The sequence below is a fragment of the Haliotis cracherodii genome, unplaced genomic scaffold (genome assembly GCF_022045235.1).
Source record: "Haliotis cracherodii isolate W230 unplaced genomic scaffold, xgHalCrac1.p SCAF_8, whole genome shotgun sequence".
Classification (NCBI taxonomy): domain Eukaryota; kingdom Metazoa; phylum Mollusca; class Gastropoda; order Lepetellida; family Haliotidae; genus Haliotis; species Haliotis cracherodii.
This window is the reverse complement of record NW_027266341.1, coordinates 33,820,273-33,834,537: the sequence shown is the minus strand read 5'-3', so window position 1 is coordinate 33,834,537 and position 14,265 is coordinate 33,820,273. Positions and strand designations below refer to the sequence as shown.

At 42.6% G+C, this 14,265-nt stretch overlaps 1 protein-coding gene across 3 annotated transcripts in view; it reads right to left on the bottom strand.

The window, feature by feature from the left end:
- LOC139450776 (neuronal membrane glycoprotein M6-a-like) overlaps positions 1–14,265 on the bottom strand; it is a 109,946-nt gene that overhangs the window by 66,264 nt on the left and 29,417 nt on the right. The window contains exon 1 of one of the 3 annotated variants that reach the window (XM_071232608.1): positions 13,620–14,132. The exons of 1 other annotated variant lie outside the window; for it this stretch is intronic. In XM_071232608.1, the coding sequence (XP_071088709.1) occupies positions 13,620–13,767 (148 nt within the window). In that variant the 5' untranslated portion in view covers positions 13,768–14,132. Of the gene's footprint in view, positions 1–13,619; positions 14,133–14,265 lie in introns of those variants that run through there. One more of the 3 variants, XM_071232606.1, reaches the window with a different exon arrangement.

Here is a 14,265-nt window from a genome sequence, read left to right as displayed (position 1 = left end):
CACACTTTAAGTACCTTCTTCCGCTAAGGGTGCAGTAACAGGAGAGAGAGAGAGAGAGAGAGAGAGAGAGAGAGAGAGTAATCAGTAACAGGGGTTCTGGTGATGAATGAAAATATTGATGCCGAGTGAGTGATTTTGATTTTACGCCGCTTTTGGCAATATTAAGACGACCGGGAACATCAGAATTGAACTTAACACAATGTACCCATGTCAGGAATCGAACACGGGTCTTCGGCGTGACGAGCGAACGCTTTAACAACTAGGCTACCCGACCATTCAGAGTTGATCATGAACAAAGGGTGAATATTCGGGCGTTCTGACTCGATAGAGATCAAGCTAGAGGTATAAGAGGTTTATATGTATAAACGTATAATATACACTTCAACTATAGTAATATATAACCATACGACCCCCTCTGTACGTCTCTACACAATACAGTAAGTTATATTTCGGTAAATTGGCATGCGTGATGAGAATATCACCATATACGTGCGTATTAATGACATATCACATATCGACTTTCATGTTGAGTTTCGACTTTAAATATCAACGTTAACATATATTGTAGTATTTTAACATAATTACGAAACCACTCTCTTGAAAACATTTCTCAAGTTATATTTATGCGTTATGGCATAAACCATCTCTCTCTCTCTATGAGTGATGGCATGTGTCATCGTTCAATGACACTCCACCTACAGACGCTCTGCCACTAATGAGACCGCCACCCCATTTTGGTACGCGGGATTCGGGGGTCTATTTTGAGGGTATTCTGCCTTTGAAGTTTGATTAATGACATGAGTTTTTAAGATTTGTGTTAAGTGGTATTGGGGATTCAGGGGGTGAACAAATGAGACTTAGAGTGAAAAATTAGATGCTATTCGGGATTCAGGGGAGTGGGGTTGGCACCCTCACTAATAAAACAGATCCACGGCCCCTAGAGATGTACTCAATAACCTCAAGAATCCATGCAGCATACAGTAAAGTGGATACAACAAGGTAATCGGTATTAGCTCCGCGAACGGTGATGTTCTGCCGATGGTGTTTATGCATCGTGCGCTTAATGCGAGACTCTTGAAAACTTGCTGCAGACAACCCAATGTAATATATAGAACGACAAGCTACAAGAGAAACCCATTTTGGGAATCCAACTCAAAATGTCCTTTATCTGAATAGATCTTGTGTTTATGAATAATTCATTGCTGTAGGTAGCTATCACATTTCTGCAGTATCAGCTGGGCTCCGTCTCGTCACATCTTAAGTTGGCGACGCAGAGAGAAGCGGGAACCAGTTTATTCACGATAGGGCTTTCCTTCAATGGCCAACTTCACCAGGTTTTCCAACGACGGATCTTCTATTTATTGTGATATAAAGCAGACATTTATTGCAAAGGCTTTGTCGTTTGGCTGACTACTCGTGGTCCGACTAATTATAAGATGACGGTGTGAATAATTCATTTACTCCGCAACTCGGGTTATAATACATTGGTAAATGTGCCTGTTTTACAAGATAGCCTACAACAGGACTTCCATTATCTGCACTACCTGGCCTCAGACCACAGTTATCCCCCGTATGTTTTACCATGAACCGGAAGGAAAATAGGAGAATATAGTTCCCTGTTCAAATGGGCTGTTCAGCCTGAGCCATTTTTTTTTGGAGTGACTTGTGATAGCTTAAAGGAAAGATTAGACGTTATAGTATGTTGCCAATTTTTTGTTAGCCACGTGCTGTGAAGGTAATGATTCCAGCCTCCCATGACTTGACCCCCAAGTTGAAGGCCGCTCTGTGTGTTTCGGCTCGAAACTTCCGGTGAGCACTGTTGACAGTGGTTACCGCGAAAGGGAGCTGGTCAATGCAGGCCGAAACTTTGTGTATTAAGTGACAAGTGGCATGTTGGTAAGCATGCAACAGGAGAATGGCCTACGACCGATAATAATTATGGTGAGCTGTCATGTCACTGTAGATAGCAAAGAAGGAAATTAATTGTGGTCTGAGGCCACCTCCGTGTCATTCCGGAACAAACCGAATGACCTCTTGCAGTTTCCGGAAATATGCGAATGGCGACGCGTGACAGCATTGTTTCGACCCATTCTTGACCAACTTGTGTTATTCCGGGACAAGTCTTCTTGTAGGTTACGGAAAGGGGCGAGTGGTGACGAATGTGTTTCGACCATGGTCGTAGACCTCCTCACATCGCCGTCACGACATTATATATTTATACAGTGGCCACTCAGACTGATAGATGAAACATCTCATTCAATTCCCTACACTAGAATGGGGGTTAAGGATTCAGCACAGTAGCTTGTTGACACACACTTGAAGTCTTTGTGTACTTTCGTGTGACCTGAGAAGGGTCATACGATCCCCGACTCAGCAACCAACAACGCCGGTCACCTTGTACGGAGCTTAAACAGCGATTTGTGTTGTAAACAACTATGGCAACAACCAAACTGTTTGCTTCCGATGCTGATTAGCACTTGTAATTTGTCTTTGCTTGGACAATCTGTTTCCGTTTTCAGCTACCGTGTACACAAAGTGTGTATTTCGATCGCTCAATAAATTATTTTTTTGAAACATTGACAAAACACTTTTTGTAATTCGAAAAACTGCTTTATCAGGCAAAGCGCAACAAAAGATCCTTTACGGTTTGTTTACCCAATTGTGCTGACGTGGCTCCCGACAGCGTATAGATAAATATATACACGGGTTTCTTAAATTCCACGAACATGTTGAAGTATATTGACTCTGTAAATCCACAATGTACAAAAAGACTCATTTTGGGATGAATTACAATTGTTAACGTGATGTTCCGATGCTGACCAAGGTGCGAAAGATGAACTGTCCTCAATTATGGTGTCCTGAAGATTGTGACATCGTGATTCAGAGAGACATAGATCCATTCGACGTCCGTGACGTTCTTGCTCCGAAAACGTTTCAGCCTTCAATAAATAAATACTGAGCATTGTATCCCATTGACCAAAATAAAAACAAATCACTGCTTTCTGTCTGAAACATGAAACAAACAAGCTCTACACTGAATATAGATGCCTAACTTGCGATGACCTTCGTAAAATAGTTTTACGCGTATTTCGGGCGTTTTTGCATTCGTAAAGTAAACTCACAGCGCTGTTCACAACAATTCGAGAAGATCTGGATATTTGCCATTAGGTGCAAGGCACTCTGTTATATTTGTATGCTTCTGAAATAAACACGTGGCGGTGTTGACGTCAAGAAGTAACGACCAGGCAGCGCCTGTCATTCTGCGAGACACGTTCCTATACACTTAAAACCAAACTGTGAGCATATGAGTCACCGTGAATTTCGATACATAACCAGCATGGCAGATGAATACAACACGTATTTATTAAGTTGAGTCTGATTAGACATCAAATACACTGGTATAACCTTTAGCATAGGCGTTGTTAATCTCTGGCCGTGTCTATGCCAACCAGGCATGCATTTTGCTCTGACGTAAGTTTTCAACGACTACAGCGAGGTCATACTAAGAAATATGAAGAATTGTTTAAAAAAAGGATCAGCTGGGGTGTTTTTTAATTCACGTGAATCGAATATGATATATATCAAATTTTGCATCATCGACTATGCCTCTCAGTGATAAAAAGACCGTATTCGTAGTCTAATGGAAAAGCGTCAGGATAGTGGAAAATCGGTGGTTCGATCTCCGGCAGCGTCAACCAAAAGACGTTAACCTGTTGTTACCCCCTTCCCCACACACAAGATCGGGTTCGTTTCGTTCCCCACACATGGGTACAAGGTGTGAAGCCCATTTCTGGTGCCCCATCCCGTGCGATTGCTGTAAAATTATGCGGCTTAAAACCATACTCACTTACTCAACATTAAGTACATATGATATGAACATACTAACGGTTCATCCTTAATCGTCCGGATTGAGAAGGGTCCACTTAACGGAAGCGTCCGGATTGAAAAGGGTCTACTTAACGGAATCGTCCGGATTGAGAAGGGTCCACTTAACGGAAGCGTCCGGATTGAGAAGGGTCTACTAAACGGAATCGTCCGGATTGAGAAGGGTCCACTTAACGGAATCGTACGGATTGAGAAGGGTCCACTTAACGGAATCGTCCGGATTTTGAAGGGTCCACTTAACGGAATCGTCCGGATTGAGAAGGGTCCACTTAACGGAAGCGTCCGGATTGAGAAGGGTCTACTTAACGGAATCGTCCGGATTGAGAAGGGTCCACTTAACGGAATCGTACGGATTGAGAAGGGTCCACTTAACGGAATCGTCCGGATTGAGAAGAGTCTACTTAACGGAATCGTCCGGATTGAGAAGGGTCAACTAAGATGTTGACACACATCCTGCATGAACCTCTACAAATGAAACCATACAGTGACAGCATGGCTCGAGCTTGCAATAGTCTTTGTCAGAAAAGTCCACAAGGACGCATCTCTTCAGAGTCTCTACGGAATCCTCATTAAGGAACATTTGAACTCTCCTCGAATCTAGCAACGTATGTCTGGAGCTACTCTAGTGTAGCAAGATGTCGTTAGATGAGTTTCTTGGTTTGAGCGCTTGATTCGTTTCACATCTGTCGGCGTGCCTGCTGGTGCAGAAGGCCACTGGGAGAAGTATTAGCGTATAGATATACTCGACTTTAGTTTTCTCAAACATCAATATCTCGACTTGAGAAAAACAAACATGATAATTCTCTCGAAGTAACTGCAGTTCTCAGATAAAATATTAGAAAATAAAATAAAATCAACGCATTTTTGTTTCTCCATTTGGAACACTGCCTCCAAACAGAACACTGTCTCCACCTTCTCCATGTAAAATAGTCTTCCTATATAATACTGTCTCCATTTCTCCATGTAAAATAGTCTTCCTATATAATACTGTCTCCATTTCTCCATGTAAAATAGTCTTCCTATATAATACTGTCTCCATTTCTCCATGTAAGATAGTCTTCCTATATAATACTGTCTCCATTTCTCCATGTAAGATAGTCTTCCTATATAATACTGTCTCCATTTCTCCATGTAAAATAGTCTTCCTATATAATACTGTCTCCATTTCTCCATGTAAAATAGTCTTCCTATATAATACTGTCTCCATTTCTCCATGTAAAATAGTCTTCCTATATAACACTGTCTCCATTTCTCCATGTAAAATAGTCTTCCTATATAATACTGTCTCCATTTCTCCATGTAAAATAGTCTTCCTATATAATACTGTCTCCATTTCTCCATGTAAGATAGTCTTCCTATATAATACTGTCTCCATTTCTCCATGTAAAATAGTCTTCCTATATAATACTGTCTCCATTTCTCCATGTAAAATAGTCTTCCTATATAATACTGTCTCCATTTCTCCATGTAAAATAGTCTTCCTATATAACACTGTCTCCATCTTCTCCATGTAAAATAGTCTTCCTATATAACACTGTCTCCATCTTCTCCATGTAAAATAGTCTTCCTATATAACACTGTCTCCATCTTCTCCATGTAAAATAGTCTTCAAATATAACACTGTCTCCATTTCTCCATGTAAAATAGTCTTCATATATAACACTGTCTCCATCTTCTCCATGTAAAATAGTCTTCATATATAACACTCCATTTCTCCATCTAAACACTGTCACCATCAATAACAAGGTCTCCAAATATAACACGGTCTCCATACATAACAGCCGTCAGGTTGATCTACAATATGCCATACATGACACGATACATTGTCACAGAAAAGATGTTTTGTCTTGTTTGTCTGCACGCATTAAGCGGGATAGGAACAAACAGTACAATCGTTTGCAAGGCCCCTGTCGCGTGCAATTGTTTTCTCTCAAAGATTAAAATGTGCACACTGAAAACTGATTTGCCCCTAAAAAGGAACAGCCAGTGTTGATGAACATCTTAAATCTCACGTCTGTCCATTTTCAACTAATTTCTCACACTTTAAACAAAGTTATCTGAATTTCGATCGATGTTTGAAAACTCAAGTTGAATCTTTTTTTCTTTAAAGCTACTTTCTCTAATACTTTAAATAGCATGACTCAGACGCAGATCAATGCGCCTATGCACATTTTGCAAAGCTTGTTCTCCCGTTTAAACAACAACATTTGTTAAACTGAACAAAAACACGAATATGAACTCGTGTAGAGTGTGTGAGTTTGTTTTATGCCGCTTTGAAAATCGAGGGGTAGCAAAATGTAACGCTGATCGTACAAGTTTCCATCTTTGATTAAACCCACATGTGTTCACTGAGCAATGATTATTATCAGGACAAATCGGTGATTCGAACCCGAGACCAGCCGATCCTGGCGGGGCTAAGGGACGCAACTCCAAAAAGACACTGCTCCATATACCAACGCGTTCACGACATGTGTCGCCAATACCTAGGCCCATTCTACATTAGGTCAGCCTGCATCTGTTGCAACAACACACGTGAATCAGAATATCTAAACACAACACACGGCTCCGGTGGAATGTAACGCATTTCAGCACATGGCTTTACATCTCAGCACATGGTTTTACATCTCAGCACATGGTTGTACATCTCATCAAATGGTTGTATATTGCATGCAAATGGCTGTATGTTTCATGCCACGACTGTCACGACTGCAGCTGTTGTGAATCAATATCTGGTCAATAGCCAGCATAATCAGAGCATGAGATACCCATCAGCACACATAGTGACAGATCCCAGACACAATGTCACGCTGTATGGGCGATCACAGGGAACACATTGCACATATGTAATATAAACTGGTATTAGTGTCGTTCATGTGTTGCCAATGAGGCTGATTTGGGTAATATCCCAGCTTACCAAATGTGCTTCAACCATGGCAACGATATTGGAATTTGAACAATACAATGAAAAAATATGCCGTGGATAGAATTTTTGTCTTATAATTGATGTACTGATAGGCTGCATAAAAATAATTTTAGTAATTATTCATACAAGTCTAATGATAAGGTATGGTGCTCGGTATGTATTTCCGCACTAAAGCTTTTGATGTATAATGCAATATATACAACTGCAATGTATTTCTAGAGGGACAAAAACTACTGGTACATTGCATGGCATGCCGGAATCGGCCGTCGAACATGCGACGTGTTAGGTATGTGGTATGTACATATTTTGTATGCATATTCGTGTCGTTTCCTACTAGTTAGCCGTGATGTCAGCTTGACCTACCCTGTCGTCATATAGCTGGAATATTGTTTAGTGTGGCGTTAAAAACAAACGCTGTACATTAAATAGCCGAAAATCGGGGTGGCTGAGTTAAATGAGTTTTACGCCGCCGAATTTCCAGAAATATCACGGCGGGGGACACTTGGAATGTGCTTCACACATGAAGGGGATTGAACCTTGGGCGTGGCGAGCGAACGTTTGAACTAAAAGGCGGCCCTACCGACGCTAGCCACAGTCATGATATGTTGAAAATTCAGTTTCAAGTTGCTTTCTATCTCATTGTAATTTATGTCATTCCTCTGCTGATCCGTTCGCTCTCGCGGCTGACGAGTACTCCAGTATGTCATGTTTGAGTGACAACAACGGGGATCGGATGGCTACAATGGGGATCGGATGGCTACAATGGGGATCGGATGGCTACAATGGAGATCGGATGGCTACAATGGAGATCGGATGGCTACAATGGAGATCGGATGGCTACAGTAGAGATCGGATGGCTACAATGGGAATCGGGTTGCTAAAATAGGGATCGGATGGCTAAAATGGAGATCGAATGGCTACAATGGTAATCGGGTTGCTAAAATAGGGATCAGGTGGCTAAAATGGAGATCGGATGGCTACAATTGGAATCGGTTTGCTAAAATAGGGATCGGATGGCTACAATGGAGATTGGATGGCTACAATGGGAATCGGGTTGATAAAATAGGGATCGGGTGGCTACAATGGAGATCGGATGGCTACAATGGGAATCGGGTTGCTAAAATAGGGATCGGGTGGCTACAATGGAGATCGGATGGCTACAATGGGAATCGGGTTGCTAAAATAGGGATCGGATGGCTACAATGGAGTTCGGATGGCTACAATGGGAATCGGGTTGCTAAAATAGGGATCGGATGGCTACAATGGAGATTGGATGGCTACTATGGGAATCGGGTTGCTAAAATAGGGATCGGATGGCTACAATGACAATTTGACATCATACACAGACGGAGTGGATCTATGGTTCGCCTGAACCAGAATTACAAGCCGACTTGACACCTACGTAAAATGTGTGCGGCGGTAAATGAAATTCACTCAATCACTGTACCCTGCTTAAGAACTCCGGATGCACAGGAAGCCCAGTGGCCATATCGCCGCGCAAAGTCGCGCTCCTTAATCAATGAACGTGGGTAAATCCCGGTTCGCCCTGATTGTTTCTAGGTTCATCAACAGTATAAGCAATTGGTGTTTAACCAAAGCAGTGAACGTCTGACATCTGCATCACTTCGGGCTTCCACCCACATGAAGCTAACGGCAATACTATTGAAACATGAAACCCAACTCACTCACTCACTCAGTAAAGTAATCGTACGACACAACATGGCGCTGCGCCATTAAAATAGGTCTGTACAGCCACGGCTTGTCTATGTCATTGTGTTGTTCCAATTGCTTTCGTAATTACAAATGTTTGTTTCTAGGAATAACAACTTAATGTCTGGTAATTATCATCATGTATTTCAGCATATACAGCAGGTTCATAGCAAATACCAATAGGTGCGTAGCTACAACCCAGATAGATTGTCTATTGCCTTATATTAACACAATTAACACAAGTCATTGGCATGTAAGCACGCATAGCAAGTAAATGTGACACTTCTATCCACATACCACGAGCAGATTTAGTTCACATTCCATGAACAAACAAACGAGAGACTATTTCTGACTAATTAAAAAAGAAACTTATCTCCATATATCCAATACAAGTGGAGGATATTATTTAACCCGTTCTAGTAATATTCAAAACTTGATAGGGCACCAGTAAGGGTCAAGCTTCTTACATTGTACCTACGTTGGGACTTGAACGTGGGTATTTGGCCCGAGAAGCCAACGCTTTCACCGCAAGATCACCACAGCGTCCTTATTTATGTTAAAACAATCTACTGTTCTCATTATACGACTTGACGAACGTTTATCTTGTATCGTTAAGTGTCGCATAACGACAGGTGATCCAATTGGTAGCGCGTATGCTTGTCCGGGTTCGAGACTCGTTGATTCGTTAAGACAATTCCTGGTGTCTCTTCGATGAATATATATCCATATTCCTAGGTTGTAAACAGCTTATGTCGCGAGCTTTAAGGAACACAAATAAATATTATTACCTGTAGTACACTTTCCAGACGATAACTGTACTCCACGTGACCAAAGGACGATCTCTCATTGGTCAAAAGCCCTTAAAATATAATACTCTCGCATTTCCACGAACAAGACAATAGCAAACCGCACTATGGTTATTGGACGGGCGATTCCAAAAACCATCAGTACTTAAGTGGCTGTTGAATGTGTACGTCTCCGTTTCATGATTATGGAGTGGTGGTCCGATCTGGTTAATAAGGGCATGATTATTGGCCATATTGTTTAAAGCTTGTGTCCAGTCTGTTTGTATTGGTGTACAGAGGTTTTATCTCTGCTGCGCTAGATACAAATCTCCAAAGACTGCCGTCTCCCACGTGCAGTTATTTTAGCATCCCCTGACAAGCCTAAATTACCCCTGATTCTTTAAATATTTAGACATCTCCCTGTTGAAGAGGATTTTATGTGAATTAACCTGCCAAGGTATGGTTTAACATGCGACTTACGAGGCTGCTCACGGACGAAATTTGATGATTGACTGATTAGTTCAAGAAGCAATCTTTACGCTACAAGAGCAGCCCTTGTCAGTCGCGCACCTGTCCACACACAAACAATAAAGGGTCGGGGATCGGACGCTGCTGCTCTGGACCGCAGAAGAAGATTGGAAAGAGGCACTGCACACTCGCCTTACTGCACAGATCGTTTGATAGTTTCAAAGCGATAAGAAATATTTTAAAACGAGGAAAACAGAGAGCGTGAAGCATGGTTCTATCGAAACCTGATACCCGAGCTGATACATTACCCGGACATGTTCTTGAAGCTGGGGTCTTGGGGGAGTGCAGTGCCATACGGTAGCTCCTGCTGGGTCGGGGTCCGCCCTCCCCCCCTTCCACCCCCACCCCACCCCCCACCCTCAAAGATTACAAAAGTCCTGGGGTCAACCTGCGTGCATAGGCGTCGTTGAGACGGGAATGATATTTGGATTTTCTCTCTTTTACTAGCTGAGGAAACCTACCGTTAGAAGTTCTACTATATACGCATTAGGGTAGTCTTCGGGATGTTAACATTGGAAGAGGGTTAGATAAAGTGTCATTTTTGACCTGGTTGTTTTTTAGATGTGAATTATGAGGAGGAAAACATAATGGCATAACTTGCTGAGATGTTGGGCGGTGGCGTTCACGAGTTGCTCCCCCATCTGGCACACGATGGTGTTTGGGATGAGTGTTGTCAGAAGAAACGTACACGACTTAATTAACTTGGCTGATGTTTTATCGTTGTAGTCTCAGGTTTAACACAAAGAAGCCACTGCAGAAGGATTAGTTAAGCTTGGGGTTTGTTTTTAATATTAAATTAGACCTTTCACTGGGTTTTGAGCAGAGAGGTATTTTGAATACTGCCTTTGTCTTCCTAACATAGTCCTGCATCATGACCGTGGAATATAATTATTTTATGAAAAAAGTAGAGAATCAAACCTAGTATGTTGTAGGCAGTAAGATTATCTGAGAGAGGTTTTGATATTTTGGACCCATCTCTTCTACAAATGCTGGTTCCGACCTTGTATTATAGGAATGGGGAAGGATCTTTGCAACATCAACTTCTTCTGCATAACCATTCTTTGCAACCTTGTTAATCATAGTATAACTTCTTCTGCATTCATTGAACTGTTCTTAAAGAGATATACTATAAAAGTCTTTTTAAATCCTATGTTCGTGCCCAGAGACCATATACCGATATATCAGTATATTGTCTCTGTCGCGCCTTTTAAAAGACTCTTTCGTTATGAATTAGTCATAGCCTTGGAAGTGGCAGTCTCGTTTGTCAAGACAAAAATAAACGGGAGGTGTTTTAACAATAAACACAGGTAGTTCCATTTCTCCGCCATAATTGACTGAAATCACCTTTACGTCACAACTGCGGTATCGGTTAGCTTAATGAAGAACGCCAGCAACGGAGACGATCTCCCAGCCTGTCCTGGTACCGGCACTAAGGCATCCATTTTGATTTGATGAGCGGGTCGCTTCTGTTCGAACAAAAGCTGTAGACAGTGACTATAGCGGTATAAACTAATAGCGTTTGAAAAAGTCGTTTAATTCTGACATGGCTTTCAACGATTTACTGTCTGCCGGCGTCCCCTGCTTCTCAGAGATGAGCGTCTAGGAAACTCTTGCAGTACCACTGTCCGCCATCTTGACAGACTGAACTCACTCAGCCAACTGTCCGGCGCGATACAACCAAAAAGTAGACAATCGAAATGAAATCAAACACAACTACTTCACGGCTTCGTCGATTGATAACTTCAAATGGGATAAGAATTTCCCTTAACTTTTCATATATCGCAGTCAGTGGTAACAAGAATGTCAAGACTCGAGGTGCCACGGGTAGTGAGGTTCGAGACATCGTTACCTTCGAGACTGCGAACAGAGACTTACGGAGTACAAGTTACATTCGAGGACTCATATCAATAACAAAGAGGACAGTGAAGGTGGTTGTGAATGAGTGTACCTTTTGCACGGTAATAATCAATATTCGTTCCATTCGGACACTGCTTTGCAAATGCGAAGCCGCATGGACATAGACGGGAGCCCAGTTTTAAATTTGGCAAGGATCCTCAATCAAATAAAACGCCACAATTCCTACACTCTTGACCTGACTTCAGCATAGCTGCTGCAATCGCTTTTGTACGTAGACGGGAGCCCAGTTTTAAAGTTTGGCCAGGCTCGTCTATCATACAGAACGCCACACTTTCTGCACACTTGACCAGACTTCATAGCTGCAATCGCTATTGTACGTAGACGGAAGCCCAGTTTCAAATTTTGGCAAGGTTTGTCTATCATACAGAACGCCACACTTTCTGAACTCTTGGCCAGACTTCATAGCTGCAATCGTTATTGTACGTAGACGGAAGCCCAGTTTCAAATTTTGGCAAGGTTTGTCTATCATACAGAACGCCACACTTTCTGCACTCTTGGCCAAACTTCATAGCTGCAATCGCTATTGTCCAACAAGTAGGCACCGTTAACCAAACAGGAAAGACCTCACAATGGCCACTTGTGTCCGGCTGTAAGCTGAGCTATATCGGTGTTTCTTATTGCGCAATGCAATGGTCCCTCCCTATATCTACAAGATGTTCACGGGCGTTGTCCTACTCAGGTCCAGAGACCCTCGTGACAATGAGACCCGGGGTAAGTTGTATTATTGGGACGGTAAGAACATTAACACCGTGAATGAAATGGAATATCCTTATTGAAAAAATGGCTCAGTGGCTCTATGGTCAAGGGGAGGGGGGGGGGGGGGGGGGTCGGGTCTCCTAAGCACGACTGTTACGTCTTGTATATATGACGGTACTATGTTTTGAGAAGACTGCCTTAAACAAAGACATAGTAATGACAAGATATTCGCGGGACCTAATTGAGGTGTCCCTTTGAATCAGAGAATAATAACATCAATAAAAAGAGGGAAAAACAACATAAATCAATCCTTTGCAAACGGCCAGACTGTGATTTCAATGAAAATAGAAGATGTCTATGGAGACAGCTATTAGTTATTATCATTAGTCATCGCAGACAGCGCCGACAGATTTGGCAGGGGGGTCCGACTCCTCGGGGAGGGCACATGATTATCATGATTATCTAGAAAGGGATGCAGACCCTATGAATGAATATGATGTACGAGCAGAACCGGGCAACGACGCTAACATGTGTAATTAGATATCTTCACAGAAGCCTTGAACACTGAAACACAACACTAACGGGTGAGGGAGAGACTGGCGTTATAGTGAGGAGGAGCGACGCAGTAGCGTTATAACGAAACATGGGCGATGCAGCCCGACCCTGTGGCATATGCTGTCTTGACTCTTGCTCAGGAGTGCACCTCTTGCCGATACTGAATAGCTCTTTAGAAACTGATGCTACTAAAATATGAAACGACCCCCCTCCCCACCTCTCGCCAACGCAACGCCGATCGCTGCCTGATTCACCTCTGATAATTGCAGCTGTTATGTTAACCTCTGTATAAGCTACTGTTATCATTATTATAACTCGCTGAGTGAAAGCTTTCAGTGATTCCGGTTAACAGACGATCTGTGTGTTGTCGGGACGAATAGGCTAGGCGGCGAAATGATTTTGAACCTCATAGCGGTAAATATTTTATGATAATTCCTGAAGCGATGAACAAGGCTAATTATTCAACCAATTGCTCAAAAGAAGGTTCATCCGCTGAAGTAATTTTGCAATTTGAACACTAATAGGAGCATCTTTTCATCACAACATGATTGCAGACGATCGACGTGCGAAGTAGCAGACGAGAAAGTGTCGTCTGCTCAACCCGTTCATTTAAAACCCACCTTCAGCTACTGCGTCTGCCTGTGTGTCGTCTTCAGTGGTATCGGGTTTGGTAGCTGGTTCCACCTTATGCTCAAAACTGACTGTCTCCGTCTCATCCACGACAATTGGAGCCTGGGTCGTATGCATATCGTTCACTTCGTCATCCATGGCGGTAATCCGGGGTACTGATCCTCTGCCAAGCTTTAATACTGAGTATAGGGCCAGCGAGCCAGCGCGGCCGACAGGGGCAAACTCAACAAGTAAACCAAACACAGCAGAGACGCTCCACGTGCCTTGTTGTAAACATCCGTGTCACGTGACGATCAATAAGTCAAGACCTGAATAGAATCGCTTGTGTCCCACAATGGACATTCAAAAGGACAAGTGTCAGAAGACTAAACACGCAGCTTCAAAGAAAAAATCACCAGCTATCAGGCTTGCATGGTCAGGACAAAATGATGGAGTTCTGCTTTGCCCGAGACGCTATCATACAGCCTTGTGCTTGGTGGAGTCGGAAGACAGCTGTTGCAGCGACAAGAAGCTAGCGGTGTGCTCTCCATTGATCGAAACTTATCCTCAACAGCTACAAGCTTTATCATATTGAATCAAACCGAGTTAATTTACAGCATTATTCATAGGTTTCCAACTATATACGAGAATTCGGCC